This window comes from Typopeltis vanoorti, chromosome 11, assembly GCF_054136105.1.
Source record: "Typopeltis vanoorti isolate ZY-2024b chromosome 11, IOZ_Tvanoo_1.0, whole genome shotgun sequence".
Classification (NCBI taxonomy): Eukaryota; Metazoa; Arthropoda; class Arachnida; order Uropygi; family Thelyphonidae; genus Typopeltis; species Typopeltis vanoorti.
This window is the reverse complement of record NC_143559.1, coordinates 52,930,750-52,950,542: the sequence shown is the minus strand read 5'-3', so window position 1 is coordinate 52,950,542 and position 19,793 is coordinate 52,930,750. Positions and strand designations below refer to the sequence as shown.

Genomic DNA, 19,793 nt, shown 5'->3' with positions numbered 1-19,793 from the left:
ACCTAGTCTTCACTTAAAATCAAGAAACCCTTTCTGGTCCAAGGACGAACTCTCTTCAGCTGCCTTACCATCAACAACTGACATGTGGAGAGAACACTGGTTCAACAATCTTCCAACAAATGGCTTCTGGGTTGAAGATCCCTGTGCTCCGTAGCCTGGTTTTGCTATTCCTATTCCTAAGAAGATTTGGTCGTCCATCAACAGGATCAGAACTAACACCAGAGCAGATGTGGCTACTTACTGCATAAATGAAGGCTATCAGACCACCTTTATTGTGACATTTCCTAAGTGGCCCAGACTATCACTCATATTGTGAATGACTGCCCAAGGTGCCAATTTCATGGTGGTGGTGGCCTCCAGAACATCCATGAGGTGATGGCTGAGGCCACCACGTCATGGATGTGGTGGCTGAATTGGCATTCTAGACTGGACATTGACCTGTCACTGCTTTGTATACCTTTTGATATAAGAATAAATAAATAAAATTATCCAGAGACATAAAATGATTAACAGGATGTGAAATAATTATTTCTTATTGCATTTTGCACCAAGAAAATTCGAGTGCAAAAGTTTTGAAAATGTCCAATGTTCCACCGACCATTAAATTTGTAAATCTTATTCGATCTCGAGGAGTGATTCATCACAAATTTAAGGAAATTTTGAGAGATATGGAAAGTGAATATGGTGATATCCTTTTTAACACCGAGGTTCGATGGTTAAGTCGTGGCACAATGCTTAAACGCGTGTACGATTTGAAGAGTGAAATTCAGTTATTCTTGGAGATGAAAGACAACCTGTTTCCAGAATTTAATGACAAGGACTGGATGTGCAACATTGCATTTTGCATTGACATTACTCAACATTTGAATGAATTAAATGTAAATCTTCAAGGACAGAACAAACTTATTAATGAAATGCTTGATAAAATAAAAGCAATTGAAAATAAACTAAAAATTTGGAATCGGCACCTGGAATCTAATAATATGGTTCATTTTCCAATTTTTAGAAATCAAAATCCACCTGAAATAAAAAAATTTGCAGAGGAAATAGAAGAACTCAGTTTACAGTTCAAAAACTTATGCAAAAATGAAACTAATTTTGATATTTTCTCATCACCCTTTAATGTAGATGTTTTTCCAAAGAATTTCAAATGGAAATAATTGATTTGCAAAGTCACACTGAGCTAAGAAATAAGTTTCAAAATGTTAGTCATTACTTTTATGAGAGTTACTTTCCAACTGCTAAATTTCGATTACTGGCTGGATAATTCCAGGCAAATAATGAGTTTATTTGGTAGTACTCATCTGCGTGAACAACTCATTTTGAAAATGAAAATTGCAAAAAATGAATGTCAAAATCGCCTTGATGACGAATGTAATAGAGTCGAATGTAAAAAATTGTAATAGAGTCGCAATTTCAAATAAACCTCCCAATATTGAAAAGCTTGTTGATGATGAGAAAAAGAGCCAAATATCTCGTTAATTAAATTTCAGCAGCTATTTAATTTCTTTTGAGTAAAAAAATTATGTATGTATACCCATGTACATATTCAAAGTATTACTAATAAAAAGTAAATCAAATTAAACAAACTTTTCATTGTAAATCTATGTCACAAATTCCATCCCATAAATTCAAAATTTTTGATTAATATATTAAAATATTTAATATTGTGTTCGTTGCAGCCCATATGGAATATTAGGTTTTCAATTGTGGCCCACTAAAGAACAAAGGTTGCTCATCACTGCTCTAAACTATAACAAACTGTTTCTTTTTGAACCCTATGGGTTTGCACACAGTGAATGTCTGTTATACTAAACTTTTTGATATCATTTTTTTTTATGTGAATCAAACACACAAAAGATAGTTAGCTAGTATTCATTATATCAGTACCATGGGTGGATACTAAATAATCTCTAGATATGCCTCTAGTAAGCAGAGCAATGAAACTCATCTATTACCTAAAACATCCACAAAACATTCATGCTCACGATGGGATTAGAGTTGACAACCTTTAGTCGGAGATTAGATATGGTAAGAATTCAGCCAACCAAGTCTGTGATTTATCTAAATGTATAAAATCATTAATAATTATTTAAGTAAATATATTAATCATGTTATTACTAAAGTAATAAGAGAGGGAACACGAGGTTCAAGAGTTTTCGATTTGGTCATAGCATCAAAAAAGCTGATTATAACTGAGATGGCATCTCTTCTCCCAGTTAGAGAGTGGCCATGGGTGAGATATCATTAGTGCTTGGGAAATTGTGAAGGAATATTTGTTAGCAACAATAGTAAGATGTATTCCATGAGTGAAGAAGAGGACACAATTTGGTGTAAAGTGGATGACAAACAATATCAAACAGGAACTGCAGGTTATGGAAGAGATATAAGGAGAGGGGGTGGAGAGCAGATGCATAAAGAATATAAGACTCAGGCCAGGAGAGTGACTGTATGGTAAGGAAGGCAAAAATTGGAATACGAGAAGAGATTAGCCCTAAAATCGAAAGAAAATCCTAGGGAATTTTTTAGCTATGTGGCCAGTAGGAGAAAAAATGACTGTGGAAGAATGACATTGAAACACTTTATTGGAGTATTTCATCCTAGAGAAGTAGGTTTTAATACTAGAGGGATAGGGCAGGTTCAAAGTTTAGAGGTACAAGAGGAGAGTGTGTTTCAAATACTGAGTACTCTGGATGTCAATAAAGCTGTGGGACTGGATGGAATTTCACCAAGGGTTTTGAGAGAATGTGCTAAAGAACTAGCAGCTGCATTGACCTGGCTTTTCAATGAAAGTCTTGCTATGGGAAAGGTACCCAAGGAATGTAAGATAGTGCCATTACATAAGGGCAGTAGCAGACTGGAAGTGTCAAATTGTAGACCAGTTTGTGTTTCATTAGTTGTTAACATCTTGAAGAAATTAGTGAGGGAACCATATACAGCATTAGGTGCAGATGAGAGTAATGTTATCTGTGAGAGTCAACATGGATTTGTTAAGGGGCTCTCTTGCTTTAGTAATATGAATTCCTTTTATAATAATGTGACAAGAGCATTTGATGAGGGAAAGGCATATTCTGCCATTTTTTGAATTTCACAAAGACATCTGACTGGGTGCCACATGATAAGCTGATAGTTAAGTTGAAGCACGTGGGTTTAGATGTCAGTTAGTCAACTAGATTCAGGATTGGCTATCTGATAGGTATAAGAGAGTTATGTATGGATGGGCAATATGAAGGAGGCAGAAGGTTACAAGTAGGGGTCCCACAGGGCTCAGCACTGGGACCCACATGGTTTAACATTCATATCAATGACATTGTCAATTTGTTGCAGGGGGGGGGGATATTCAGTTGTTTGCAGATGATGTTGTAAAAATAGTGATAATTTAAAATTATGAATATTTTTATAAATTGTTTATGTTAGTATATTATTAGTTTTGGTTTCATAACACATACACTGGCACTTGTGATGTGCCCGTTATTGATATTATTATTGTCAAAAGGAAATGTAACGCATTTGAAAAATTGATGTACTTACTAGATTCTGATAATTATGTTACTTTCAATCCTTGTTATTGCAATTTAAAATTATCAAGTGTTGTGTTTTGTAAAGATATTCTCATTACGCTAACAGAGACAACATGTCAGCCATTATACGTAACTTCTCACTTGCCATTTTACATGGAGTGCGCATGCTCACCAAGAAGCTTGATGGGTGATTAACAGCTGACAGAGAGAGAGAGAGCGTTCGGTATGGAGGTAACAAGAAAAACAAGGGAATGCTAATGGAAGTTTAAGAACGAAGAAATTTTGTTCTTAGGAAGTTTTTTTTTTACATGACAGTCCGAAGAATATTAATAGAAGATTCCAAAAAGGAAATGTAAAACTGCGAGTCTATAAACTGGAGGAGATGTGATTGTCAACAAGTATTTAATAAATAAAATAAGATATTGCAGTTGATGTTCTAATTGAATGTTCAAGAAAATGCTGATTGGAAAGTTTCATCTGTCTTAAGATGAAATTGCTGGATCTATTTGTTATTTCTACTGGAAAAAGGCAACGGAATTAGCTCAACTTAGATATGTTGTTTATAAAGTAGTAGAAGAAACTTTTTTCTCTGGTACAAAAATTAGTAAATTGCATCTCAAACTGAACTTCATAAGGCAAGAGTATTTATACTTCAGTGAGTTCAGTATTTATACTGCAGAGACAGGACAAATAATATTGTTTGCTGCAATAAGAGAGAAACAAAAAGAATCCTATGGAAAAGAAGATGAAAATTTTAAATTTCTGGAAAAGGCTCTAACAAAGAAACTGACTATGAACATTTTGTTATTGTGAAAACAAGGTGTTTAGTCTGGTAGATGTGATTAAGTGTATGTTAACAATCCAGTAATAGAATGAGTCAGAAAAGGGGTGATTTTAATATTTTTGGATAAAAAAATCTATAAAGTGTAGATTTAATTTAGAAGACCTTGGATCCAGTATTTTGTAGTTATGTAATTTTACTTAATGTGTATATATTGTTTTAGTTTTATTTAACGTGTATATATTGCTTTAGTTTTATTAAATGTGTATATTTTTTGTATTTGGTCTCAAGTCAGTGATTTTCTGGATTATAAAAGAAACAGTTAAAAGTCATTGTGCCAATCAGAATTAATCTTTGTGTAATAATAAACACTCAGAATAAAAATTATCTTTATAGAGACAATCTCAAATCTCATTACAATGTGAAGATGGGAAGGGTTATTAGTAATACTGCAGGCAGGGGCACGCCAAGGGTATTTGCTGCCCGGGTGTAAACTTTTATCGGCCGCCCCTAATACTGCATTGTATAATCCAAATTAGATATTAACTACATAAAAATACCGCCCTATCAATGTTGCTGCCCAGGTGCAGTGCACCACTTGCACCTTTGGGTTGACACGGCCCTGACTGCAAGTGTAGTACTGCTAGATAATTTGAATAAACCTGACAGATGGGAAAATAAATGGTCACATTATTGAGAATATGGTCGATTTAATGCAGCAAAATGTAGACTTGAAGTTTGAGATGCATTGATCGGAGGTGGCATATTCTGTTGGAGGAGCTGTACTGGAAGGAAGTAGGGGAGACAAGATATATGGGGGTGATGATTGATAGAAACCTGAAATTCAGGGAAAATATTGTAAAGGTGGTAAATGTAACCCAGAGGATTGCTGCAATACTGAGGACGCTGACCTGCAGAGATAAAAGAGTTGTCATTCCATTTTAGCCCTGATCAGATCACACTTGGACTACTGTTTTCAAATTTGGTCTCCTGGATTTGAAGGGGATAAATTAACTGTGGAAAGGGTAAAGAGGTGGATAACAAAGATGGTTTCATGACTATACAATGTTAGTTATGAGGATCGACTGAGGGAATGTGGACTGAAGAGTTTGGTAGATAGAAGAAGGAGAGGTGATATGATTGAGACTTTTAAACTACTAAGAAGTAGTTACAGGGATGATGCTAGGGAGTTCTTTCACTTGGTGGAACAAGGGGAAGGAGTGATGATAAGGGGTCATCCCTGGAATTTACAAAAGGAAGCTGTGAGCAAGAGGGTGAGGAGTGATTTCTTTGCATGGAGGGTTGCTGAACCATGGAATGCATTGCCTGATAGAGTGGTGCGAGCAAGAAGTCAATGAGTTCAAGGAGTGGTATGATAGACTTTGTGTTTTCTAGGATGGACCTACCAGAATGAGTCTTTTGACCCCATGAAAGCCTAAATCATCATCATAAAAATAATAATAAAGTAAAAAACATGATTATTAGCCTATAATTCTACTCGTTTAACAATATACAGGGTGTTCGGGATAAATTTGACATATTTATAATTAATTATATTTTTCCGTAAGTTACATGTATTAACACACACTTCTCTTCATTTAAAAGTTTGGACCCTTCTTCATTCACATACAAGATGTCAGAAAGGATGGATAGCTGGAACCCACCTGAATCATGGAAGAGAATAACTTGTATCATGATGATTCGTGCCCGCCATCAAAATAAGGATATTACGACTGCTGCCCAATGATCCCTGAATACAGTAAAAACAATCAGGCATGAACTAGAGACTTGCAATGGTGACTACGAGGATGTAGCAAGAAGAAAGATCCCTAGCAGACGATCTGATTGCGTTCGTACAGCAGAATTCCTCGCAAATCTGCAGGAACAGGTGTTGAAGAACCCTGGCATTGGAATTCGGGCTTTGTTCGTGGAGTTGCTAACTGTAGTCAAGCCCTGGATAACAAGGGTAGGCAATGGTAGGCCGTATGTATGGCAGCAGGATTTGGCCCCTTGCCACACCTCTGGGAAAAGTCAAAAATGGTTGTCTGAAAATTTCTACGACTTCACCAGTCCAAATGTTTGGCCTCCAAACTCCCCAGACCTTAACCCCATGGATTATTTTGTATGGGGCGCAGTTGAAAAAGACACCAATCGCACTTCCAGTAATACAAAAGTCCAGTTAATGGATAAAATTAAAACAGTTTTTGCGGCCCTTCCCAGGGAGACTGTAGCATCAGCTTGTTCGAGGTTCCGAAGCAGAATTGAAGCTGTGATCGATGCTAATGGTGGTTATTTTGAGTAAATCTTGTTGATAGTATTGTAATTAACTCTGCCTGTAATGTTTTTTTGTCAATTCATTAAATTTAATAGATACAAAGAAGATTTTCTTTTTCCTTACGAAACTGTCAAATTTATCCCGAACACCCTGTAAATGCATAATACTATATATAAACAAAATTAACTATAATTTATTAAGCAGAATATAACAATATTCAAATATAACATTTGAATATTGTTATATTCAAACCAACAGAAGCAAACAGCACAAGAGCAGTTGTCACAAATTGCATGGCATTACAGTCACGTAACCAGTGGAAACAATCTTCATTCTGCCGAATGTTAACCCATAAACAACTCATATTGTAAGAGTTTCTATGTTACAATGTTTTACTTATATTCAATCCTGTAAAGAGCATCAAATATGTGTCTATTAGTCTTGACTCACATGAATGATGGTAGCTTACATTATATGCAGAAATATAACAAGAAATCTTTTCAGTTTTTCTTTTTTCTTAATCTTCGATTCAGTTTATTTTTGTGAGGCAAAGTTTCATTTTCTGACTAGAAAAATTTGCAATGGTACATCATATAATGACATCATGTAATAACATAAATCAGGCAGAATATTCCACTGCAATGTATGAGCACCAAAGTAATATAGCTTGGTTATAATAAATATAATATTATTCATTATTATTTTTTTTTAAATTTAATGAATTAAGCATTAAATCACATCTTAATCCTTGTCAAAGCAGAACACAGCAATGTATTTTAAGGAGAAAACTTTTTTGAAGTTTTTAAAATTAAACAATTATTATTCCAGTGTCAAAAGAGATCCTATTCTTTTTTTTTCTTTTTTGCTTTCTTTTTTTTTTTTTTTTTCATAGTATTTTTATGAGGTGGGGATATCAAAGATTTGGTCAGTAGGTAATTTTTCAGGAATGCAACTTTAGCAAACAGTGAGATCCTACCACACATTATTTAATTATTTAAAAAAGCAGAGCAGATATTACCTCCTTTTCCAGCTTTTAACAAGCCAAAAACAAAATCCCTAAGAAAAACAAAACAAACAATATTTTAAAGATGCAGAATTTTTTAAAATCAAAGTAAAGACTAATCATTTTATAAGTTTCAAAGTACTGTAGTAAAAAATAGACTTCAATTTCTCAGTTATTTCAAAACACAATAAATCTACCACAATATTCATCAAAGTTTAATTACTGCAATTTTACTGTTTTTTTGTTTTTTTTCTAATATAGTATTGCAGAGGCTATATGACATCATTTTAATTTTTGCAAAATAAACATACTAGAGAATTTGTTTTTAAAAAATTATCTATATTTAACAATTTCTTATAATCAATTCACCGAAAAGTAAGTCAAATTAAAACAAAACATGGTTATCAAGTAATGAAAAAAAAAAAAAAATCAGCTAACACCTTTTAATTCACGAATAGGGAGTAGGAGAGGCCGTTTAGCCCTATCTAACTTTTGGAGAATGAGTGGGCAGTTCAATCTCCACTGGTACCCAATCAGAGATAGCTGGTCCAAAGCTATCACTAATTAAGCAGCATGCAGTGAAGAGGCTCAACAAGTGCTGCCGTCTTGTGGTTCCTAATCCTAACACAATATATTTAATGCCTGAAACAGTGTGGGTTCTACGGTCGATTTTCTTGAGTATACGGGACTAAAAATCAGAGTTTCCAGGAGAAAAATCCCGCTTGCACATGCCAGAGATTGACTAACTTGGGAACAGGTCAAAAAAAGGCTTAGAAAAATTTCCTCTAGTCGCCAACTATATTCAAAACACCAAGTCTTCATTTGTGCAGTCAAGCACTGTGGTGTGTAAACGCCACATCCACTGAGCTACACAGGCTCCTTATGAAAAATAGACAGAGCTAAACAAAATTATCATTATATAAGTGGAGTATATACACTGTTTTGGAAAGAAAAAAAATTAATCTATATTTCTAAAGATAAATTATGATCAACTTTGATTATAATTAATAAGCTTAATTGTTTTTTATCTTGTTAGAGTGTCTTAAAATAATGGAATCACAATACACTGTTATATCCTTTTTTCACTTATTTTTCCTGTTGAACCTTCCTTTATTTCTCCTAGTGTTTAATTTCGTTCTATTTTCTTTAGCAGCCTTTCTGATTATAAACAAGCCTCTCATAAAAAAAAAACTATAAAATGTTTGTTTTGTAGAATTATATTAATTACTCAAGTGAGCAAGCAGTTTTTAAAATAATCAAATATTAGGGTTCAAATTTAGTGCAGACAAGCAGATTGTATAATTTGTGAACAATAACTATGTACTGAAACCTTTATTACTACTCTTGTTTAAAACTTTGAGCTTTTTCTTTAGATCAGTGTAATATATACTATGAGGAATATGGAAGTGGAAAATAGAGAAAGAGATCATTTAAAAAGTGCGAGGGTGGTCTGAAAATTTCTCAGTCTCTACCATAGATGGGAAGATTTTTTTTTCTAAGTTGGTACATCTGTCATAAGCATCCATGTGAAATTGCAAGTCATTCTATCAAGTGGTTTTTTTTATACAGGTATCTGAAGCAAAAGTGTGTATCCCTTGAAATGGATAAAATCGAGTATCATGCAATTCATTCTAAGTTCATAAAAGTTTATGGGCACTCTTCTCCTTCATTTTTGACAATTAAGAAATGGGATGCCAAGTTTAAACGTGGCCATACCACCCTCGAAGATGATCCACGTGAAGGACGTCAGAAAAGTGTAACAACACCAGAAATCATTAATCAAGTGCACGATATGGTATTGGATGACCAGCTAGTCAAAGCAAGTGAAATTGTTATGACTATAGGCATTTCAAAAGAACATGTAGAATATATTTTGCATGAAGAATTGCAAATGAAAAAGTTTTGTGCAAGATGGGTGCCTTGCTGGCTCACAACAGATCAAAAACACACTCTCATGAAAATCTCAGAACAGTGCTTGGAGTGTTTTAACAAGAATAAAACTGGTTTTGTGTGCCAATTTATTACTATGGATTCATCATTACACACCAGAATCCAAACAGCAGTCAAAACAGTGGACAGAAGCCGGCTGTTCAGCGCCAAAGAAGACAAAGTCGGTTCCATCAGCAGGAAAAGTCATCGCATCGGTGTTTTGGGATGCTAAAGGCATTTTGTTTATTAATTATCTTGAAAAGGGTAAAACAATAACTGGGGAATATTATTCCGATTTTTTAACCAGACTAGATAAAAACATTCATGAGAAAAACCGGTTTGAAGAAGAAAAAAATCATCTTTCATCAGAACAATGCACCTGCTCACAAAGGTATTTTGGAAATGGGTTAATTAAGGGATCTGCACTATGAATTGTTGGAACATCCACCCTATTCCCCAGATTTGGCTCCCTCTGACTTCTATCTCTTCCCAAAACTAAAACTCTTCCTCAATGCTCCTTATATCCAATTAGATCATTTATCCTGACAACTACCACTAATCCTCTTGCTTGTTTCTTCCTCATGTCATTGGACATGAGGAAAAAACAAGTTCTGAATTATCCTGATTAATCTCGCACCTGGATAGCAGACTTTATGGACTCTCTCATTTACTAATCCACTAACTATATAATTTCTATAAACTGCTATCCTGGAATCACTCATCACCTCTTGTACTCTTTTCTCTTTCATTCTATTCTTTTGCACACCTTCATTAGGTTCCACTATATGGCTAACATCATCCCATATATTTCTCATTTCATTTTTCATTTTTATTAACCATTCCATCAAATCTTGCATTCTGACAATTTCATTCTCTGTCACTCTTGAAGTCTTGCTACCTCTCGTTCTATCACACCTTACTTCTGTTCCCTATTCATACTTTCTTTCACTCTCTCAGTTTCATGAATGTTGATTTCATTTCCGTTTCTTTCATTTATGCCATATTTTATCTTTTTAATCTGTTTTGCATTCATTGCATTGTGGTTTAATAATAATAATATTATTATTATTTATTATTATTATTATTCAGGCCTCCATGGAGTCAAAAGACTCATCGTGGGAGGTCCTTTCTAAGAAACACAAATCTATCAAGACTCATCGAGGGAGGTCCCTCCTAGGAAACACAAAGTCTATCATATCACTCCTTAAATTCATTGACTGTTCTCGATCTCACCACTCCATCAGGCAATGCATTCCATGTTCAACCACCCTCCATGCAAAAGAAACCACTCCTCACCCTCTTTCTCATAGTTTCCTTTTGTAACTTCCAGGGATGGCCCCTTGTCATGACTCCTTCCTGCTGTTCAACCAAGCGAAGGAACTCCCCACCTCTCAACAGTTTAAAAGTCTCTATCATATTGCCTCTCCTTCTTCTATCCACCAAACTCTGAGGTCCACACTCTCTCAGCCGATCCTCATAACTAACATTGTACAGTCCTGACACCATCTGTGTTATCTGCCTTTGTACCCTTTCCACAGTTAATTTATCCCCTTCAAATCCTGGGGACCAGATCTGAGAAACAATAGTCTAAGTGTGTTCTGATCAGAGTCTTATATATCACACTTTTTGCACATTCATACCTTCTCTCATTTCCTTTTCATTCTCTCTCTCTCTCTCCACAAACACATCTCTCATACTCCGCCATGCATACATATTACACTCATGACATCGAATCATTTTTGAAAAGTCTATGTCATTAATGCCACCTGGTTTTTTAGGAGATTGCCTAGTTGCATCAGTCTACGCCTTCATGGTTGACCTTGTGAATATCATCAGTGTTATATTTAAAGAAGGCAATTTTAACTAATAAATCATGCAGAAATCACACAGACACATATATATATATATATATATATATATATGTGGCAATTAGTTTTTACTCGGTTGTTATACATTTCAAAAAATAGATTTAATGACTCCAAAACCGAGATAACATATAAAGATTTTAATGATAAATACTACTAGTTTCGGCATATAGCAGCCTTCTTCAGGTATTTATAAAGGAAAGGAATACTAATAAACATTGAATTATTTAAATAAACAAACTGGAAATTACAGGTACAAATTGCCTCACATAATCGATACATAAAAACGTTGTATTTTTCAAGTTGTTCCAACTGGCGTGCCATTGTTTGTTGCAATTGTGCGTGCAAGTTCACGTGAACGCCAATATTGAATAACTGCAGCATGGCTATCTGGGATGTTATAACTTAAATTATTATTTAAGTGGACCGGGTTCAGTAGGATTTCCCTTGATTCTACGATTTTTCTTTCAAACTCATCTTCACAGCGAAAAATATTTTCTGATCTATTCCAGCATACAGAGTGGCTTTGTTGGTCATCATTAGGATTATTTGAAAAAAGAACATGACTGGATAACGCAGTTGCATGAGATCTTTTGTATGAGATGTCTCTCTTATGCTCTTCTATGCGTTGTTCAATAGATTTGTTAGTTTGACCAAAGTATGGGATATTGCAATCACACCACAATTTATATACTCCAGGGTACTTAAGGTTGTGATGAGTAGGTTTTGGATGGCTGATTAGAGAGCGGATTTTTGGAAGTGTGGTGAAGAAGGTCCTGATATTATATTTTTTAAGGACTTTAGCTATTTTCTTAGAGACTGTGCTAATGTATGGAATAGAGATGCTACCTTTAAAATTAATAGTCTCTGTTGTGCACTGCTTAGGAGGGTTCAGAAAAAGTTTCTTAATTGTTTTTTCAGAGTATCCATTTTGTTTAAAAATAAGAGTGAGGTGATTCATTTCTTTTTGTAGTTCATCTTGTTCATTTAAGAGAGAACGTGCTCTGTGTCCTAAGGTAGATATAATTCCAAGTTTTTGTGGTGGAAAATGATGAGAAAGATTATGCAGATATCTATTGGTATGCGTAGGTTTTCTGTACATAGAGATTTTTAATCTTTCAGAGTATCGTGTAAGCATAACATCCAAAAAAGGTAAAGAGTTATTATTTTCTATATCAGCAGTAAATTTTATATTAGGATGTTGGATGTTTAGATGACGAAGAAAATCTGTGAGAGCTGTGTGCCCGTGATTCCAAATAATGAATATATCATCAACATATCTTTTCCAAACTTTTGGTTTAAATGAGAAGGAAGATATGGCTTTCTTTTCAAAGTCTTCAAGGAAGATGTTAGCTAGCACAGGGGACAAAGGGTTGCCCATTGCCAGGCCTTGTTTTTGTTGGTAAATGGAGTCCTTATATCTGAAGTAACCAGAATGAATGCAATGCTTTAATAAAGTGAACATTTTTTTGGATAATTTATCCTGTAGTAATGTAAGTACCTCGTCCGTAGGAACGTTAGTAAATAAAGATATAATGTCCAAACTAGCTAGAATATCATTATCATCGATGGGAATATCTTTAATATGAGAAACAAAATCTGTGGTGTTTTTGATGAAAGATGAAGATTTATTGGAGAAACACTTGAGGTACTTTGCTAAATATTTTGAAAGTTTATATGTAGGTGAATCAATTCCTTCCACAATTGGGCGAAGAGGGATGTTTTCTTTATGAATTTTTGGAACTCCATAGATGCGTGGGATAAGAGGATGTAGAGAGCGTAATGAGAGGCGAATATTATGAGGAAGTTCACTCGCAGTCTTTAACAAGTTGTTTGTACGGTTTTGTAATTCTCTTGTAGGATCTTCCTGAAGAATTGAATATATTGAACTATCTTCAAGTAATTGAAGCATTTTGTTGTGGTAATCTTCAGAGTTGAGGATGACCGTAGAGTTGCCTTTATCTGCAGGTAAAATAATAATGTTACTGTTCTATTTTAGATTTTTTAGGGCTTTTCTTTCAGCCACTGAAATATTATCTGTTGGAGGTTTGGCATTATTTATAATGAAAATCGATTCAATACGAAGAAGTTTCACCAAATGATTAGGAATGAGTGAACTTGCTTTTTCTATTTTTGTAAGAAGAGATTCTTTAGGGATAAATTTTGGTGAGGGAATAAAATTGAGACCTTTGCTAAGAATATTCGTTTCTGCATCCGTTAACATATGAGAAGATTTGTTCACTACAACCTTTTCAGGATTAATATGGGCATCACTATGACCAGATCTGTTTTGTATCCTTATTAGATTATCAAATTTCTTGATAAGAGTGTATTTATTCTTGTTTTGTATTCGTGTGGCTTGTGCTTCACTGTTAATGATAAAATCATGTAAGTTAACATTATCCATAATTTCTTCAAGTTTTTGAGTTAAAGATCTTTTAGTGCTGAACAAAAAAGCTAAACTACGTTTTGTGTCTGTAATTCTTTCGCTGAGGAGATCCATTTTAGCTTTACGATAGATTCTTTTAGCGCGTTCCGTTGTTATCTTTTCTTTAAAAGAGATGAAATTGGGAAAAACTGCATGGAACTTACAACGTTTGAGGAAAACTAACCTGTTTATTTTCAGTCCTATTTTCTTCAATGTTCTTTTAAAATTCCTTTGTATTTTCATTAGAGACGCCTTGTCATTTAGGCTATAGATGTGGCGAACCCGGTCCACTTAAATAATAATTTAAGTTATAACATCCCAGATAGCCATGCTGCAGTTATTCAATATTGGCGTTCACGTGAACTTGCACGCACAATTGCAACAAACAATGGCACGCCAGTTGGAACAACTTGAAAAATACAACGTTTTTATGTATCGATTATGTGAGGCAATTTGTACCTGTAATTTCCAGTTTGTTTATTTAAATAATTCAATGTTTATTAGTATTCCTTTCCTTTATAAATACCTGAAGAAGGCTGTTATATGCCGAAACTAGTAGTATTTATCATTAAAATCTTTATATGTTATCTCGGTTTTGGAGTCATTAAATCTATTTTTTGAAATATATATATATATATATATATATATATATATATATATATATTATTCATTATTATTTATTTATTATATATATAATTTATTATTATTTATTATAAAAATAAATATATATATATATATATATATATCAGTGGTGTCGTGTACCAATTTATGTTGGGTATGCTGCCGTGTGGCTTATTCAACCCATGCTATAAAATTCATGTAAATTTGACCATATGCTTGCATTTCTATCAATGTATGAAAGTTTAAAAAGTGCATAGCACATCAGTGCTCGTCTTAATTGGTCTAATGCAATTGATTGTAGGATAACTTTAAATAGTTAATTTATTAATTAATATAATTTTAAATATGGAAAGCATAAAGGTCAAATGAACAACATCTAAGTTTTATGTGCGGCATTTATGTGCAAAGCACAAAGGGTTTACAATTCGTGGTGAGGTTAGGTTATCATTGGCAAATACTAGAGTGAGACATGGATAATCTGATTTTTGATATGATTTTTAAGTATAGCTATATAATATGTGCAGAAATCTGAAAAGCAGTCACTTGGGAAATTATTATTTTTCCAGATTGAAACAAAGAAAGGCTGAAATAACTTGTTTATTTCAGCATATTTTTACCTACTTTATTTATGCTTATTGATACGCAAGTTCAGCCTCCATCAACTATACTCATACAATCAATACAAATCAATACAACTCATACAATGTCGAACAGATGAAACTAAGAAAACAAAAACAGGAACTCGTGACAAAATGTGTTGCAATATTTATGCCTTGAAAAGTGTCCTCCTCCTGAAGCATTAGTATACTGTGCTTAATATTAGGAATCATGCAAAGCCAGGAAACAATGGGGGGGGGGAGAGTCTTTAACAGAAATAAATGCAAAAATGTATAATATTTGTAGTATTGCTATTTCCATGGGTGTGCACCACACACCTAACACACTCGGAATATATGCCCCTGATATATATATATATATATAATTTGAGAACCAGCTCAGAAAGGATCCCACTGGAATGGAACAATTACATGAAAGTCCCCATTGTATAAAGGTTTTGCAGAAATTGATATGTCTAACTACTGAGATATCGGCATCTCTATAGTGGTGGTTAATATTTTACAAATGTTGACAAGAAGTTGCATAGAGAAATGAATTGACAAACAAGCTATATTTTGCAAGGAACAACATGGGTTTACTAAAGGGAGGTCATGTCTATGCAATTTCTTGGATATTCCAATAGCGGGTGATGGATAGGCATCAGAAAATGGAATGAATCTACCAGATTTAAAATGAATGGTGGGATACCCCCATGGATCAGTCCTTCAATTCATTGACAGATGAAGCACTCACAACAGACCTGAGCTACCCATTCCACTCATTCACCATTCTCTAAGCAAAAAATCTAGTCCTCGCATCCTTGCTAATAACAGTATTACTCAATTTCCAGGAATGAGCACTTGTTCTGTCTCCATGAGTCAACTTGTGAAATGTTTTATCTGCATTAATTCTATAAAACCCTATCATATCCCTCTTTTCAGCCTATAAACCAACTTATGCAACCCACAAATCCTAAATCTCTCAACATAGGTAGCATTCCACAGGCTACTTACATTTTCTGTCACTTGCCTTTGAATCGACACCATAATTTTCTCATCCCCTGAGAAACCCAGGTGACCAGCCCTGAGCACAGTGATCCAGATGTGATCAAGTCAAGCCTTATATAGAGGTATGAGAAATTCCTTATCTATGTTTGTTTGTGATCAATAAGCAAGTAATACCATGAACTACCTTGCTTTATTTATAATGAGATTCTGCAATATCGTAAGGACCTCCAATTCATCCACCTCTGTTCCCACATTAGTAAAACAGTAACCTCACTAGGAAGATACAGGGTGTCCCATAATCCTTAGTGCAGTTTTGATCTTTAACTGCTTCAAAAGTATCACAGTTACAGAGTTGCAATACATATCATTTGAAAGTATAACTATTCAAATTTTTGATATATGAATATTATTATTTCATTACATTTTACTTATTTTTTTTTTAGACTGGTGAAGATGGCAAACGTTGAAGATAAAGTCAATCGTGTCCTGTGGCTTGCTGAACTGAAGTCCATAAAAGCAATGAGAAGAAAATTCTCTGTCCATTATAACAAGGAGGCTCCCCACAGAAATTTAATTAATAACTGGATGAAAAAATTCAAAGAAACTTGTTCCATTCATGACAAACCCAGATCATGGAGGTGTTCATCAAGGGAAGTGAATGTGGCCAAAATCAAAAGGGAATTTGATAAGCGTCCCAAGAAATCAGTGTGACATGCTGCTGCTGCTGAGTTTAATGTACCAAAAACCACAGTGCACAGAATTCTAACCAGACAACTCCATAAAGATGCTTACAAAATTATGACTGTTCAAATGTTAAAAGAAAAGGTTTATCATGCCAAGTTGGATTTCTGTCAATTGATGAAGACACAAATGGAGAATGACACACGTTATTAACATGTTGACTTTTTCAGGTGACGCAACATGCCACATAAGTGGGAAAGTTAACTATCATAATTGTCGCATTTGGGGTACAGAGAAGCCTCATGAAGTGTGGCACCATGAAAGGGACTCATCAAAAGTTAATGTGTGGTGTGTATGGTTAGGAGGTGGTGCATTATCGGACCATTCTTTTTCGATGAGCCCACTGTCAGGGGTGAATCTTATTTAGCAATGCTTCAGAATTTTTTTATTCCCAAAATAAAGAGATTAAATCTTATGAATAACACCATTTTCCAACAGGATGGGGCACCCTGTCGCTATGTGACACAGGTACAAAAGTTTCTGGATGACACTTTCACAGACAGGTGGATTGGTAGAGGAGGTGCTCTTGTATGGCTACCTTGGTGACCTGACTCCGTTAGACCTTTTCTTATGGGGTCACATCAAAACAGTTGTTTATGCTCAAAAACCTCTTCTCTCGATGACCTTAAAACTAAAATTACACATGCAATCAATGCAATCACTGCTCAGCAACTAGTAAATGTTTTCCGGAACTTCGAAAATTGCCTAGTTACACATCGCACAAGACAGCGGTCATGTTGAGCACTAATAAGAAACAAATCATTGTTGATTAAACTTAATTATATACTCTTTAAGCTATTATATACTATAAATCTGTAACTTTTATAATGTTGGACCTATTAAAGTTTAAAACTGCACTAAGAATTATGGGACACCCTGTATATGCTTGCAAAGTGGTCACTAAGAGAGTGCGGAGGCCTTACTTCACCACCCTAACCTGAATTGTAATGACTGCCTATCCGTCAAAAATTTGGGAAAGTTTGATCTGAATAACACATTAATTTTTTTTTATTTATTTTTTTAATGAAGACCTTCTAGATACTACATCTGTTTAATGATATCTTTAGTATGATTTTACAAATTAAGTTTTTTGTATGACATTGTAAATTGATACATGTAACTACTATTCTGCACTCTTATGTTTGCCTTTCTTCAGTGAAATGATATCGTGATTAACAATGTAACATCACACGGCTCGTCCTAATTTTGAATGATCAATTGTTTGTATTCTACCTTGTAAAAAACTGTTTTTTGTCTATCCCCTGATGATAGCATTACTAACATCTTTACCCTGCAGTATTTTATGCTATGGTACAGATTTAAGCATCTTTAGATTTGCATTTAGATTTTGCAACAACCTTAGGTACTTCTAATTCATTAGCCTCTGTTCTGACATCAGCTCTTATTACATCAATCACAACAATATCTTCACTTTGATGATAGTTTGTTATTTTCAAACTGAAATATCTCGCAGTATATTAAATATACTTTTCTTGTGCTAACATTCTTAATATCATTTCACAAGTTTCTCTCAAAAGTAAAAGTGGTCACTCACTAACTGAACTATTTTATCTGCTTCCATCTCCTCATGACATCATCACTCATTAAGGCTAATCTTCCATAGTCATTCTTCCTCTTACTTGCCACATAATGAAAGAACTCTTTGGGATTTCCTTTGGCCTGCTCGGCTAAATTCTTCTCATAATCTGATTTTGCCTTCGTTGCCATGCTGGTCGCCTTTCTTGCCTGAGCCTTGTACTGTTCATTAGTTTGCTGCTCACCTTTCTTTTTATATACCTTCCATAGCATTTTCTTCTTCTAAAGCTCGTGCTTAATGATATTACTCATCCATCTAACTCCTACCCTATTAACCCCCCTCCTTACCCGAGGAATACAATTTAATACTGCTTCTTGAAGATGACCCTTAACCATATCCCATGCACTACTAACATCCTTACCCTGCAGTGTTTTATGCTATGGTACAGATTTAAGCTTCTTTAGATTTGCATTTAGATTTTGCAACAACCTAAGTACTTCTAATTCATCACACACGCACGCACGCACGCACGCGCGCGCACACACACACACACACACACACACACACACACACACACACAAATTTCAAACGAATTGCCATCTGCCTAACTGTCTTCTTGATTCCTACTCTTTCAGGCTGCAATTCACCTGCTACTATCATCAGCAGTACCCTGTCCCATTCTCTGTCTCCTCCCTAAAATACTATATCCCTAACATTCTATTCCTCTTACAGTAAGTCTAACTAATACCTTCAATGTTTGGAGATGCTGTACCAACCAATGCCAAAAACTCTTCCTTCTTATTTCATCAGTAATGCATAAACTGTAACATTCCCCTTAGGTCTCCAAACCCCTTTACACCATACATTACCTAACTTATTTGATTTAGTTGCTTGATAGACTAGATTCCTCATTTTTTAGTAATTCTCACAAAATCACTCTCCTCATAGATATCAGCACACACAAAACTCACCTGCATCCACACTAAAAGTTGAGATTTCCTGATTTTGCACTTTCCACTCTCAGTGAACAATGAACAGAATTTCTGAAACCTAACTCCAAATTCATTTACATGCAGTTCATCAGATTTCTGCCATCCATCAAATTCAGTTCATAAGTTCACAAACTCCATGCCATTTCTTCACAAGCTGCACATTGATTCATTCGCAATCATGACCATCCTCCTTGATTCTCCTGTATCAGAGCAAGGCAGCATACTTACAATCGTTATTCTTCCCCTCCCTATTCTCTTTTGCTTCTTCCAATTTCGCTTTCATACAAATTTTGCTTTTCAAGTCAGTTGTACCAGCCAAAACAATCAATTCTTTTCATTTTTTTTTCCCCCATCCAGACAGCTTCACTAATATTATTAATTTTCACGCCAGGGAAACAATATTCAGTCACATTCTCATTAAGTACTCCTCTTAATGGAATTATCATAAACAATTTTCTCCTTATCGACCTTATCCCACTTTCTTGCTTTTCATGCT

The 19,793-nt window shown here is 34.7% G+C and overlaps 1 protein-coding gene across 1 annotated transcript; it reads left to right on the top strand.

Annotated features, from left to right (window-relative positions):
* Window positions 1–578: 578 nt before the first annotated feature.
* On the top strand, window positions 579–1,160 carry LOC150101580 (general transcription factor II-I repeat domain-containing protein 2B-like). The gene has a single exon (XM_090400847.1). The coding sequence runs from the start codon at window positions 579–581 to the stop codon at window positions 1,158–1,160; it is 582 nt and encodes a 193-aa protein (XP_090256973.1).
* The last annotated feature ends 18,633 nt before the right edge of the window (window positions 1,161–19,793 follow it).